A 13,958-nucleotide genomic window follows, 5' to 3' on the forward strand; every position below is an offset into this window, starting at 1 on the left:
TGGTTGCGGTTGTTACAAAATAAACTAAAACGTATCACTGTAAATTTTAGCTATTTTACAAATATGGTTGTGTTCGGGTAATGACTGTAATAAAAAAACTGCTGGTTAAATTTTTCTAAAATTAATAATAGGAGAAAAAACGATGTTGGGAAATGTAGCAGCACAGAAAGGAGCAGAAGGCGACTCAGAAAGTAAATTAACATTGTATTGAATTCCTATTCTTTATAAGCCTCTCTAAAAAGCGATTTTTAAATAGTAATCTTTTACAATCCGCACTACACCCCTGGTTGTGAGATAGTATTTCCCCCTCTTAACAGATGTGTACCTTGACGCTGACAGACTGTTTTGCTACCCGGTGCACGTGGAGAGGGAGCACTGGAACCCAGCTCCCCTAAATCTAGATCACGCTGCTGTACTGGAAGGCTAGATGTCTCTCTTCTGATTATGCGTGATAAGAAATGAGTAAGAAGAATAAAAGACATGTTTGAGAGCCAACATAAACTTGTCCCAACCCCTTACAATCGATGACCGCAGGGAGCCGCTGAAGAGCTCCGAGGCGGTCGATCACCTCCGTCAGCTTTGCGTGCGCGTGCCCCGAGAGGGCAACGTCCACCGCGCGCCGCCAGCGACGCCGCCGTAGCGCTCCGTCGCCATAGCGACTACCCCTGGCAACCGCGAAGCTCTGGGTCCCGCGGTCGGGCTACGGGTTTGAGCAAAGCTCCTCTCTTCCCTTCACTTCCCTCCGGACTGGTTTCTTCTTCCCTCCCCCTTCCCCCAACTTCCCTCCACCCCTTCCAATTATGGCGAACGGGACTGCGGACGTTCGGAAGCTCTTCATTTTCACTACTACCCAGAATTACTTCGGGCTGATGTCTGAACTCTGGAATCAGCCACCGTTGTGCAACTGTCTTGAAATCAACAACTTCTTGGATGACGGCAACCAGATGCTCCTCAGGGTGCAGCGATCCGACGCCGGAATCTCCTTTTCCAACACGGTACGGTTCCTTGCACTCCTGCCTGACCCCTGACCACTCTTCAAGTCCCCAGGCCCAGCCAGAGGGATGTCGGGTCACACTCTTTAGTTTTACCAACCGGATCCTTTTCAGGAACCCAAGGCTGTCTCCACTTCTCCTGCATTATTGGCTTAGCTGCGTTGGCCTCGTGCTTAAGCATGTAGTTTCCAAGTTTTGCATCCTACCTGACCGAAGCAGGCTTCCCTTCCATACATCTGAATAGAAGCAATTAGATTGTATTTTATTTTAAATTTTTATACGGAGTTTCGTTCTGTCGCTTAGGCTGGATGGAGTGTAGTGGCGCGATCTCTGCTCACTGCATCCCCCGCCTCCTGGGTTCAAGCGATTCTCGTGCCTCAGCCTCCCGAGTAGCAGGCACGCGCCACCACGCCTGGCTAATTTTTCTATTTTCAGTAGAGACGGGGGTTTCACCACGTTGGCCAGGCTGGTCTCCATCTCCTGACCTCAAGTGATCCGCCCTCCTCGGCCTCCCAAAGTGCTGGGATTGCAAGCATGAGCCACCGCGCTCGGCCTATATTCTACTTTTTAAGAAAGACTACGATACGTTATAACTAAAAAGAAAACATTTTCTTAGTTATTTTTAGTTTTTTTCTCTCCCCTTTTTGAGTTTTTTTTTGGGGGGGGCAAATTCTGGTCTATCTTTTTTGGTTCAGGCTCTGATTTTAACATTGCCCAAGGGAAAGATTAGTTAGGAATTTAAATTTTTGTGAAATGATATATTTCAAAATAAAGTTTGAATTCCTTTTTGGTGTACATCATGTGATATACTGATTTATTAATTGCACTGCTCCCTCCACTGGCAGGATTGCTTAAAAAATGGGTTGCATTTGCAATCAGGGCTTATATATATAAGCATAAAAGAAAAACACGGAAGAAAATTGCCTGACACATTAAAGGGGACTCAGTAAATAGATTTAAGTTAATAAAACAAAGACATATTTTAAACCTCTTCCTCTTGTGTTCACCCTTATCCCTAGGTCTAGCAGAGTTTTTGAAACTCAGCAAAAACATTCAGTGCCTTTTTTTTTTTTTTTTAGACGCAGTTTTGCTCGTATTGCCCAGGCTGGAGTGCAATGGCACAATCTTGGCTCACTGCAACCTCTGCCTCCCGGGTTCAAGCGATTCTCCTGCCTCAGCCTCCAAAGTAACTGGGATTATAGAGCATGTGCCACCACACCCGGCTAATTTTTTGTAATTAGTAGAAACGGGGTTTCACCATGTTGGTCAGGCTGGTTTCGAACTCCTGACCTCAGGTGATCCACCCGCCTTGGCCTCCCAAAGTGCTGGGATTACAGGCGTGCACCACCACGCCTGGCTTCAGTGCATTTTTATAGGATGGTTGAATCATTCACCCCATTCAGTATCTTTATTCTTAGGTTTAATTCGATTGTATTTAATAAACATTTACTTTGAACTCAGTACATGCAAGGCACTTTGCCAGGCTTGATGGGTTTACAAAGATATAAAAAGGATGGATAATCATAGCTAACATTTATTTTCACTTTAGACTCTGTCAAGCACTGTTCTAAGTACTTTATATGTATTCGTTCATTTAATAGCCATAACAACACTGTAAGATAGGAACTATTCTTATTCTTATTTTATGGCTGAGGAAAGGAAGGGACAAAAGTTACAACCTAAATGTTAACTTTTCTTTTTCTCCAATAGGTAGTGTAATTCAGGATAGAGCCCCCTGCTTTCTGCCTTTCCTAGACTCACTCCAGTGGCTTAGGATGACATACACTCAGCAAATGATAAAATCAGGACACACTGTTGTAATTGCCACTGAAAGTTTGGATAGAATGCGGTAGGAAAGATGGAAAGGGGTTTGGATTCGTGAAAGTGTATCTTGGCTTGGGTATTTGAAAGTTGAAGGTAGAGCTTTTTTTTTTTTAAGTTAAAGCTATTACTAGTAAAGCCCAACGATGTATCTGTTATTTTTAGTTGTACACTTCACTACGGGTTTTTAGTCATATTTGAAAATATTTTGTTATGTCTTCAGTTGTACTTTAGATGCTTGCTAGTTAGCATGATACAGCAAGTTTATAAGTCAGCAAATATTTATTGACTACCTACTAGTACTGGGGACAAAGCTATGAACACAGAGTCCTTATCTTAAAGGAGTAACATTGGAATGGACAAAGGTAGGCTAAACGCATGCTACAGATATATGTAACATAATTTTGGGTATTGATAAGTGCTATTAATGTTATAGTAGTGACGTGGTGGTGTGGGGAACTAAAGATATATATGGTGGGAGATAATACCTCTCTGAATTAGTTATCTTTGAAGCGAGATTTGAATGATGAGTTGCAGGCAGACATAATCTGGGGGAAGAGTTTTCTAAGCAAAAGAAACTGTAAGTACCAAGGCCCTGAGCTGGGTTTTAACTTAGTTTCCAGGGGCAAGAAAAGAAATCCAGAGTGATTGCTGAAGTTTATGGTATGAAGGAACATTGTGGTAGATGAGAAGGGAGAATAAGGCACAGGCTGATCATTTAGGACATTGTATAGCATTTAAATTGAAATAGGAAGTTATTGGTAATCTTAAGCAAGAGAGTGCTGTGATCTGCTTTATGCTTTAGGACAGAGGTTGGCAAACAGGTCAGATAATATTGCGGGCAACAAGGGCTCCATTGCAGCTACAACTTGGCCCTTGTAGTGTAAAAGCAGACATGTAATACTTTGTAATAATACATGTAATTGAATGGGAATGGCTATGTTCTAATAAAACTTTATTTATGGACACTGACATGTGGATTTCATATACTTTTCATGTGTCATGAAATATAACAAGCGTTTGAGCAGTAACAGAAAGTTTCAGCTCCTTTCCAGCGGCCAAAAATGTGATTATTTGGATAGAAAAAAGAGGCATGAGACCCATAGCTGTTCTTCATACACAGCAGTGACCTTGTTTGAAAGCTTTTTAATGTGTAGACTTCTTTTCCTGAAAAAAGAAATGAGAATAACTGAAAATTTGTGTTTAATGCAAAAACTTCCTTTGATAGTATACTTCTCAGCTAATGAACTAATTACTATGAACTGACCTGTTTTAAACAAGGTTGCTGTAGTGAATTCCAACTGAGTTCATCTGGTTCCGATTTAAAATAATCTAGCTATATGATAATTTGACAAAGTTTTATGATCGACTCTTTACGGAAAAATTTTCAGTTAAGATAAAGTTAATTTTAGGAGATAGGCAACTTAAGTTCATTTTGGTAGTTTTGAGTGCATGTATAATTTTAAAATTAGGTAAGAGGGTAATTAACATTTTGTTATAGACTTTCTGTGTTACTAGAGAAGTACACTATTCATTGTGTACCTGGAGCATACAGCTCTCATCTGTACTATTACTGATTCTGGATAGAATGGACTCTGGCTGGAACGGAATCTGGCTGGAATGGAATCTGACTGGAATGGAATAGTTAGCAGTCAACAATGTACATATTGTTTTATGTTTATAAATAACTTATCAAAGTGACTTTATGATCTAGTGTAAGTGGGAATAAGTTTTTAAACTGAAGTATTCTTAAGGAAAGAAGATATAAATTGGTTTTAATATATTTATTTTTAAAGTAACTATTGTTTTCCAAGAGGTATAATTATAGTGATAGAACTTTGTCTACATTTTTTCGAATACTAAATTTTATGAAATAACATTAAAAATCATTTATCACTTTAGATTGAGTTTGGTGACACAAAAGATAAAGTGCTGGTGTTTTTCAAGCTGCGACCTGAAGTAATTACTGATGAGAATCTACACAATAACATTCTTGTTTCGTCTATGTTAGAGTCACCTATTAGTTCTCTTTACCAAGCAGTACGGCAAGTATTCGCACCAATGTTGTTAAAGGTGAGAAAAGTAGCTGTCATTTTTTTTTTAACTGAGGTATTTGGATAAGTGTTTTCATATAAACATAAATATCTATTTTTTACTGTTAATGTTATTAGTGTTTTAATTTTAATTAAAATATCTTTTCTTAACTTTTTAAATTTAAATTTAATGTAATTTGTAAAAAAATAGAGAAATTGGAGAAAGATATAAAATGCAATCCACATCAACTCTTAACATTTCTACATTAAATGCTTTTCATAGTTTTAACTGTTGGGAGGACTTTTTATTCTTCTTATGAAGTGGAGGTAGTGGCAGGCTTTAAGAAAAATGGGTTTTTGGACAGTGTTTTGGGAAGCCAATTTGATTAGCAAAATTTTGATCAATCTTGGTTGCTCTTGTTTGTTTTTATTTAGGATCAGGAATGGAGCAGAAACTTTGATCCCAAACTTCAGAATCTTTTGAGTGAACTAGAAGCTGGGTTGGGTATAGTTCTACGAAGATCAGACACTAACTTAAAATTGAAATTTAAGGAAGATGACACACGAGGTATATAACCATAGCTTAATAAAAGAAAGTACAAAATGATTGTCTCATTAGTACATTAGTAAATGAACATATTTCTTCATAGATTTCTTCAAATACTTTTGGAATTTCTCTGAGCATAGGTTTTAAAAAAATGAGTAGATTTATGTGGATGTGGAGAAGAGGAAAATATAATTGTTAATAATGTGCAATCTAGCTTGAGCCTCCAGAGTAGCTAGAACTACAGGTGCATACCACTATCTGCTGGCTAATTTATTTCAGTTCTTGTAGAGATGGGGTCTTGCTCTGTTGCCCAGGCTGGTGTCAAACTACTGGCCTCAAGGGATCCTGATTACTAGGCCTCCCAAAGTGCCGAGGCAGTAGTTATGTTCTATAAAGTCACTGTAAACACTGAATTAGTGAATATTGAACCTTTGTTCCTAGGAGCAATGCAGGGTTAGGTTCGTTTGAGCCCCTGGTCACAACATCTCATCAACTGATCAATACATAACCTTATTTTTTTTTTCTGTTTAAAGACACTTTAATTCATATATATTGTTGATTCATTAACATTGACTTCATGGCTAACAGCACTGTAACTCATGCCTGAATGAAGCTTATCTAACACATGTATTTTTTCTGTAAGGCACATTACAACCTTATTGTGCTTTGGAACACTAGACAGCCATTTAGCACTTTTTTGGGGGCCATTTTAAACAGTGAATCACTAAAAAAAAGCACACAGATCTGAAAAATGTGGCACTAAGTAGACTGCAGGAAGGACACTTTGTTTATAGTATGAAATAGGAAACAATAAGGAAGTGTCACCTGTTTGATCTCAGCTAGGAGCATATGTGTTAGATGACTCAAATATTTTGCTGCTCTGCTGTTTTGTATTCATTTTTTTTCCTCTGATATTCTATACCATTTGTTTCTCTTCTTGACTTTTATAGGTATCCTTACACCAAGCGATGAGTTCCAGTTTTGGATAGAACAAGCTCACCATGGAAATAAACAGATTAATAAAGAAAGAGCCAATTATTTTAAAGAATTATTTGAAACAATTGCAAGAGTATGTGTTTCATACATGGTTATATATTGGGCTTCTTTTTTTTTGAGACGGAGTCTCGCTCTGTCGCCCAGGCTGGAGTGCAGTGGCGCAATCTCGGCTCACTGCAAGCTCCGCCTCCCAGGTTCACGCCATTCTCCTGCCTCGGCATCTCCGAGTAGCTGGGACCACAGGCGCCCGCCACCACGCCCGGGTAATTTTTTTGTATTTTTAGTAGAGACGGGGTTTCACCGTGGTCTCGATCTCCTGACCTCGTGATCCGCCCGCCTCGGCCTCCCAAAGTGCTGGGATTACAACCGTGAGCCACCGCGCTCGGCTTTGGGCTTCTTATAAAAGTACTTTAGGATTCAATTTTTACAGCCTCTCCTCTGTTTTAAAATTTACTTGATTGTGAACAAAATAGATTTTTTATATGTAGAAAAGTTTAAGTTGTATATGTAAAATGAATTGAGAAATCCAAAACTTAGTTAAATTCTAATCACTATAAAATATTTTTCTCAAAAACGAAATTATGCCTGGGCATGATGGCTCCCACCTGTAATCCCAGCACTTTGGGAGGCCGAGATGGGCAGATCACTTGAGGTCGGGAGTTCGAGACCAGCCTGGCCAACACGATGAAACCCCGTCTCTACTAAAAATACAAAAATTAGCTGGGCGTCGTGGTGAGTGCCTGTAATCCCAGCTACTCGGGAGGCTGAGGCAGGATAATTGCCTGAACCTGAGAGGTGGAGGCTGCAGTGAGCAGAGATCGTGCCATTGCACTCCAGCCTGGGCAACAGCGCGAGACTCCATCTCAAGAAAATAAAAAAAACAAAAAAACCCCAAAATTACTTTTCTGCAGGTACATAGTGAAAAACAAATATGGCAGGTTTATCTATGTACAGGTAATATGTTCTTTTGAATGGATGTTCACTTTGTTCAAATTAGCATTTTGAAGTAATCTGAAATATTAAAAGTCTTAGTTTTATGCTTATTTAATTGATTATTCCTTTATGTGTCTACATTGAAATTGAGTGACCATTTTAAGTGTGAACATAAAAAGTCTATTCTTTTCAAAACAAATATATATTAATTTTCTACTCATTTCCACTATTATTTCAATAATATTTTAATAGAGTGTTTTAAATGGTTTTAAGCTTTTTTTGATAACAATGATGAAATAGAGCATGATAAATCTTGACTGTGGTTGTGTTATTCTTAAACATAATATTATGAATTAATAATGAATGAATAAAGACGTGAACTACAGTGGGTAGTGTATATGTGGAGTTGAGATCACCTTTATTGAGTAAATTTTAAAAAATCAAAATTTAAAGAAAATTAGGCCAATTGTATAAATGAATGAGTAGACTTTTTACAATTTTTATATTCTGTCTTTTCATGACATTTATGTTTGGGGGGAAATTATAGGGTATTTGCATATGGAAGTAGTTATAAGCTGTTAGAAAAAGGAGGAGAAAATAATATGGCAAATATTAGAGTTGTGGCAGTTGAAAAGGCCTGGGAACATTTTGATTATATTACCCAAAGTACAAATATAATTATGTTTAAAAATTAATGCATTTTTGTTCTAGGAGTTTTATAACTTGGACAGTCTATCCTTACTAGAAGTTGTTGACTTGGTGGAGACTACTCAGGATGTTGTAGATGATGTGTGGAGACAAACGGAACATGATCATTATCCTGAGTCACGAATGTTGCATCTCTTAGACATCATAGGTACTAGTAAAATAATGAACTTTTGGAATTTCGAAAACCTGTCTTATTTTGTTTTCTTTTTATCCTTTAAGTCCTTACTTAAAATGCTCCTTTATGTAATACTGTAATTGAAAGTAACTCTTAAAGCAAATCATGTAGAATTATTTAAATAGATATTTGTATATAGTTGGGTAGTATAAATCATATGTGTCAAGTTCTTTGAACCATTAATATAACCAAATTTACATAGATTTTTAGTATTTATATATATATGTAGGCTATTTTGAAATAAACTGAAAAATTATTTAAAATATATAGGCTTATTTGTTAATATTAAATATTTTGACCTAGAAAATACCCTTGTCATTATTTTCTTAAGGAAATATCAGATAAGTATATAAAGTTACATGTACAAATATATTTATTGCAGCATTGTTTGTGATGAGCAGAAGTAAATAGCAATTAGGAATTGTTTACGTAATGCAGTATCCATACAGTAGGCTCTGCAGCCTTGAGGAAATTGTATATATATTTCTTTTTTTTAAATATATATACATTTTTATTATACTTTAAGTTCTAGGGTGCATGTGCACAACGTGCAGGTTTGTTACATATGTATACATGTGCCATGTTGGTGTGCTGCATACATATTTCTATACTTAAAAGGTGTAATGGTATATTGAAAATTGAAATATGCAAAAATGCAAAGCAGTGTGTGTCCGTGCTGTTAAAAATATTTGTTACTGAGAGTGGTAGTCTCAGGATGTGCATGTACTTCATAGATCCTTAGTTGGCTAATTGGTATATTTTTAGAATATTGTCATAAGCATGTATTTTATAATTATTCTATAAAAATACATTTATTTCCCTTAAACTCTTTGCTTTATGTTTTATTAGGTGGTTCATTTGGAAGGTTTGTTCAGAAAAAGTTGGGAACTTTGAACCTATGGGAAGATCCTTATTATCTTGTGAAAGAAAGTCTGAAAGCTGGTATTTCAGTTTGTGAACAGTGGGTGATAGTCTGTAATCACCTAACAGGTCAGGTGTGGCAGCGCTATGTTCCTCATCCATGGAAAAATGAAAAATATTTTCCAGAAACACTTGACAAACTTGGCAAACGCCTTGAAGAGGTATCAATTTGATTATCTAGATCTTTGTCTTTAAATGTAAAGTATGTCTTGACTTGTTTGTAAATGTATTTTATAATCAATAAGCACTATACATCTGCTGCAAATTAGTTTTGTGAGAGAATAGGAATTAAAGTTCTTGTTGGGCCAGTTTCCACATCCTTTCTTTTTATTTGGTGTGAGACTGGTCAACTTGATAGTTGTGAGCTTATATTTTGTTTTTTATTGTAAAAAGTTAATCAGCCCACTTGACCATGTATGGAAGCTTTCAGGGAGTCTGTTGGCTGTTGCAATTGTTTTTAAGTTGGGACAACTTTTTAAGTGGTATTCAGTGGAAATATTTGAAACAATTGCTTAATTTACACAAGTTATGAGTTTCAGTAAAGAACATATATTTAGCTTACGGGGACAGGCAAAATGAGATTACTTAAAGATTGCAAAACTGACCATTCCTGCCTTGCTTAGAAGAACTATAGTTCTTTATTAGTGACTTAAAAAAAAAAAAAACAAAACTTTTTAAAAAAATGAAATATTTCAAACATATTAAAAAGTAAAATAGTATAATGAATGTCCATGTATCCACCATTTAATTTTAATAGTCATTGACATTTTTCAGTTCTTTTCTCATCTTTGTCTTCCTTGTCTTTCCCTTAACCTTTTTTTTTTTAAACTGGAATATTTATAAAGCAGAGATATTTTATACTTCCACCCTTAAAACATAACCACAGTGCCATTATCACAGCCAAAAAAATGACAATAATTTCTTAATATCATTTTATATCTAGCCGGTATGTATTTATCCTGATTTTCTCAGAAATTTGTAAATAGTTGGTTTACTTGAATGAGGTTGCAAACAAGGTGCACCCATTGTATTTGGTTGATAGGTCTCCTGAGACATTTTTAATTTAAAAGTTTCCCCTTTTTTTATGCCATATGGCATTTCTCACCTTGCTATATCAGGACGTATGTGGTATCAGGTTTTCCCATTTTTAGTGATGTTAAGTTTGATCTGTGAGGGTTCAGGTATGACCAGTCTGATGAATTTATTATAATGCTCTCCAACTTTTAAAAAATACTTTTAGCAGTCATTAATCATGAAGAGTTACAAAATGGTGATTTTCTAATTCTGGTGTTCTTTCTGCTTTTATTAGTCTTGACTTTTCTATAAGAAGAATTTTTTCTTCAACTTTTTGTTACTTTGAAATATAGTTTGCATAGAAACGGCAGTATAGATAATTGCTTATTTCTTTTTATCGCTTTTTAGAACAATGAACATTAAGTAGATTAGGGTCATAGTAAGTTCCAGTGACAACCAATGAAATGTTTTTTGATAGTGTCATTATGAACCCATGAATTTTTGTATTTTATGTGTTTCAGTCCATTTTAGTTATTATTATTATTATACTCAATTTGTTCAGTTTTTGGGCAGAGAGTGCCCCTTCAAGTTGCCTCCTATGCCATTTTGACATGAGTTCAGTGTTTCTTTCCTTTTTTTTTTGAGATGGAATCTCGATGTGTTGCCCAGGTTAGAATACAGTGAGGTGATCTTGGCTCACTGCAACCTCTGCCTCCCAGGATCAAGCAGTTCTCCTGCTTCAGCCTCCTGAGTAGCTGGGACTACTGGTGCACGCCACCACACCTGGCTAATTTTTGTATTTTTAGTAGAGATGGAGTTTCGTCATGTTGGCCAGGCTGGTCTTGAACTCCTGACCTCAGGTCATCCGCCCACCTCGGCCTCTCAAAGTGCTGTGATTACAGGCGTGAGCCACTGCACGTGGCCAACTTCAGTATTTCTTTGATAGCTTTCAAACCCCCCAAAATATTCCAGCCCAGCCCATGTTGTACATTTTATGTCTCATACCTGGAATTAGTAATTTTTTTCAAGGAGCCTGGTTCTTTTTGGGGGCTATTTAACAACAATCTGTAGGGGAAGTGCTGTTACTTAGTTATCAGTGCTGTTAGGTATACTCAGTAGACAGAACTGCTAATAGGTAAATTTTTAGCAAGAGAAAAATAAATCATGAGTTTATACTGAGATTTACAACTCAAATAGAAGGAATTGTTTTCACTTAGCCTTTTTGATTACCTTTTGATTGTTGGTGGAAATTTTTAGCTCAAAATACAATGTGTTTCCCAGCTGTTTGTAAATAATAAAAAATAGGGCTGTTAATATGTCATTTCATTATTAGAAGGGCAATTTAATGCAGAATAATGAAAATCAGAAGTTATTACTATATTAAGGGTAGGCTCTAAAAATTTACTTAAATGAGCTGTAAATATAGTTTAAACAGTTTTTTAAACTGTGTTAAACTTTAAACATAGTTTAAAAATATTTAGGTCTTACATATTCACTAGATTTGAGCACACTTATTAATGTTAGTGTGATGAAACAGTTACGTTTTTGTGCATCACTTTGTTGTCAGGTGGCAATTCTCTGGACTAGAGTTTCAGTTTTATTTATTTATTTTTTTTAGCGAACCTAATTTAAAGAAATTCTTGCCCAATATATCTAGATTTTAGACCTATTTATGCAAATGGTTTGATTTAAGTAAATTCTGTTTTTTTAATACTTCATTTTAGGTCTTGGCTATTAGAACAATTCATGAGAAGCTTCTCTATTTTTTACCTGCCAGTGAAGAGAAAATCATATGCTTCACTCGAGTATTTGAACCTTTTACTGGCCTGAATCCTGTGCAATATAATCCATATACTGAGGTTGTATATATATTTGTTTATGTCTGTATAGTTTCCTGTTTATGTTGTTCTTTTTAAAGACAGATTTAAAACATACTAAAGTCTAACAATGTTGTTAATGTGTGTAGCCCTTGTGGAAAGCTGCAGTGTCTCAATATGAAAAGATTATTGCACCTGCGGAACAAAACATAGCAGGAAAATTGAAAAATTATATTTCAGAAATTCAAGACAGTCCACAGCAGGTAAAACATTGAGATATTTCACTTTTAATATTTCTCTTAAGCTAATATATATATAAAAATATATATATATTTACTGAGTTAATCCGTTGGGATGAACATATACTTATTTTATTTTATATTAGCTTCTTCAAGCATTCCTGAAATATAAAGAGTTGGTAAAGCGTCCAACTATAAGCAAAGAATTGATGTTAGAAAGAGAAACTTTACTGGCAAGACTTGTGGACTCAATTAAAGGTAAACGTTTATGAGATTATAGTGTTTGCTTGAGATAATATTTTTGTATATTACTTTTTTCTTTGTTGCATACCATTTAGGATTAAAGATACATTTTTCTGACATTTTCATGCTGAAGATTAATTTACTTATTCTGTTATAAATGACAGATTTTTTTGCATTAACAAGTTATTATCTTTTGCTGTTTCATTTGATACATGGCACAGTCCTTGGGGGTAAGGACCAACTCATTATTTTTCTTTCTACAGCATTTGACATAGTGCTTGATACATGGAAGTTACTTAGGAAATCTTTGCTAATTCTTTGTAATCATTTATTTGATTTAAATTTTATAGATTTTCGATTAGACTTTGAGAATCGGTGCCGAGGAATTCCTGGTGATGCATCTGGACCACTTTCTGGCAAAAATCTTTCAGAAGTTGTCAACAATATAGTTTGGGTTCGCCAGTTGGAATTGAAGGTATTTATTTTAATAAAAGATAAAGAGTACTAATTATAAAATCTGCTAAATTAAGGCATGTAGAAGGTACTCTAAAGCTGTAGTAAATATATTCTCCGTTTTCCTTGGCATGTCTGTCTAATTTTCATACAAAATGCAGTCGAACACTGAAAAAGTATGCAGAGGAGTTGTAATGGTTCTATTCCTTCTTTCTGTAGAGATAATGCATCATTTATTCCAATTGCAGTTGTTCCAAAGAAATACCTGTATTCAGGAGGAAAGCATCCTTTACACTGAGTAAAAAAAAAGAAAAATTATTGTTTACAAAAATGAGCTGGACATGGTGGTGCACATCTGTAGTCCCAGCTACTCAGGAGGCTGAGGTGGGAGCATCACCTGAACCTGGGATATTGAGGCTGCAGTGAGCCGTAATTGTGCCACAGTGCTCCATGGTGGACGACAGAAAGAGATGCTATCTCAAAAAAAATTATTGTAAAATTTTAGTAGTTGCAAAGTCTTACCTGCAAGTATGTTTATGTAACCAAATCACTTAGGTTGAAAGGAAGTTAAAGGAAAGGTAAATGGTAATTGTGGCATGGTCTAAGGTAGTGACAGCAATTTATAGATTTAAACGACTATTATTTTAATATTATTAAAATTGACCTAAGACTCTTATGGACTTACTAACTAGTATGTGGTTCAGTGTCTTGCATTAGACTTGCACAATAAATGTTAATTGATTATAGTCTGTGAGTAAGAGCAAGACCTCATGGAATATTACAAAAGCCAGCATATTCGACATTTCTGCTTATTCAGGTTTGTATTTTTGATGTTTTATTTTCTGATATATTCTGCCTAATGTTTCTGTCCATCAGTTTTCCAGGGTGCTGTAATGTTCTCTGTACAGTTGTGGAGGAAAGGCATTTATGTCTCTTAATTGATGTTCCCTTTGGCCTAATTACTATTTGAGCTTTTAATCGGAGCATGTTGCTAAGGGCCGAAATTATTACTGAACATGTTTAGGAGTAATGCTGAAGTTCCCAGAGTTTCCTCTGAAAATCACTG

General features: G+C 35.8%; 1 protein-coding gene across 4 annotated transcripts in view; it reads left to right on the forward strand.

The window, feature by feature from the left end:
- Positions 1 to 652: 652 nt before the first annotated feature.
- Positions 653 to 13,958, forward strand: part of DYNC2H1 (dynein cytoplasmic 2 heavy chain 1) — a 388,044-nt gene continuing 374,738 nt past the window's right edge. For 2 of the 4 annotated variants that reach the window (XM_032167257.2, XM_032167258.2), the window contains exons 1-10: positions 653 to 995; positions 4,716 to 4,886; positions 5,282 to 5,414; positions 6,344 to 6,462; positions 8,034 to 8,178; positions 9,055 to 9,287; positions 11,865 to 11,999; positions 12,107 to 12,220; positions 12,343 to 12,454; positions 12,790 to 12,914. In XM_032167257.2, coding sequence (XP_032023148.1) covers positions 801 to 995; positions 4,716 to 4,886; positions 5,282 to 5,414; positions 6,344 to 6,462; positions 8,034 to 8,178; positions 9,055 to 9,287; positions 11,865 to 11,999; positions 12,107 to 12,220; positions 12,343 to 12,454; positions 12,790 to 12,914 — 1,482 coding nt within the window. In that variant the 5' untranslated portion in view covers positions 653 to 800. The remainder of the gene's footprint in view (positions 996 to 4,715; positions 4,887 to 5,281; positions 5,415 to 6,343; positions 6,463 to 8,033; positions 8,179 to 9,054; positions 9,288 to 11,864; positions 12,000 to 12,106; positions 12,221 to 12,342; positions 12,455 to 12,789; positions 12,915 to 13,958) is intronic. The other 2 variants (XM_058446233.1, XM_058446234.1) reach the window with 1 other exon arrangement.

This window comes from Hylobates moloch, unplaced genomic scaffold (genome assembly GCF_009828535.3).
Source record: "Hylobates moloch isolate HMO894 unplaced genomic scaffold, HMol_V3 SCAFFOLD_11, whole genome shotgun sequence".
Lineage (NCBI taxonomy): Eukaryota > Metazoa > Chordata > Mammalia > Primates > Hylobatidae > Hylobates > Hylobates moloch.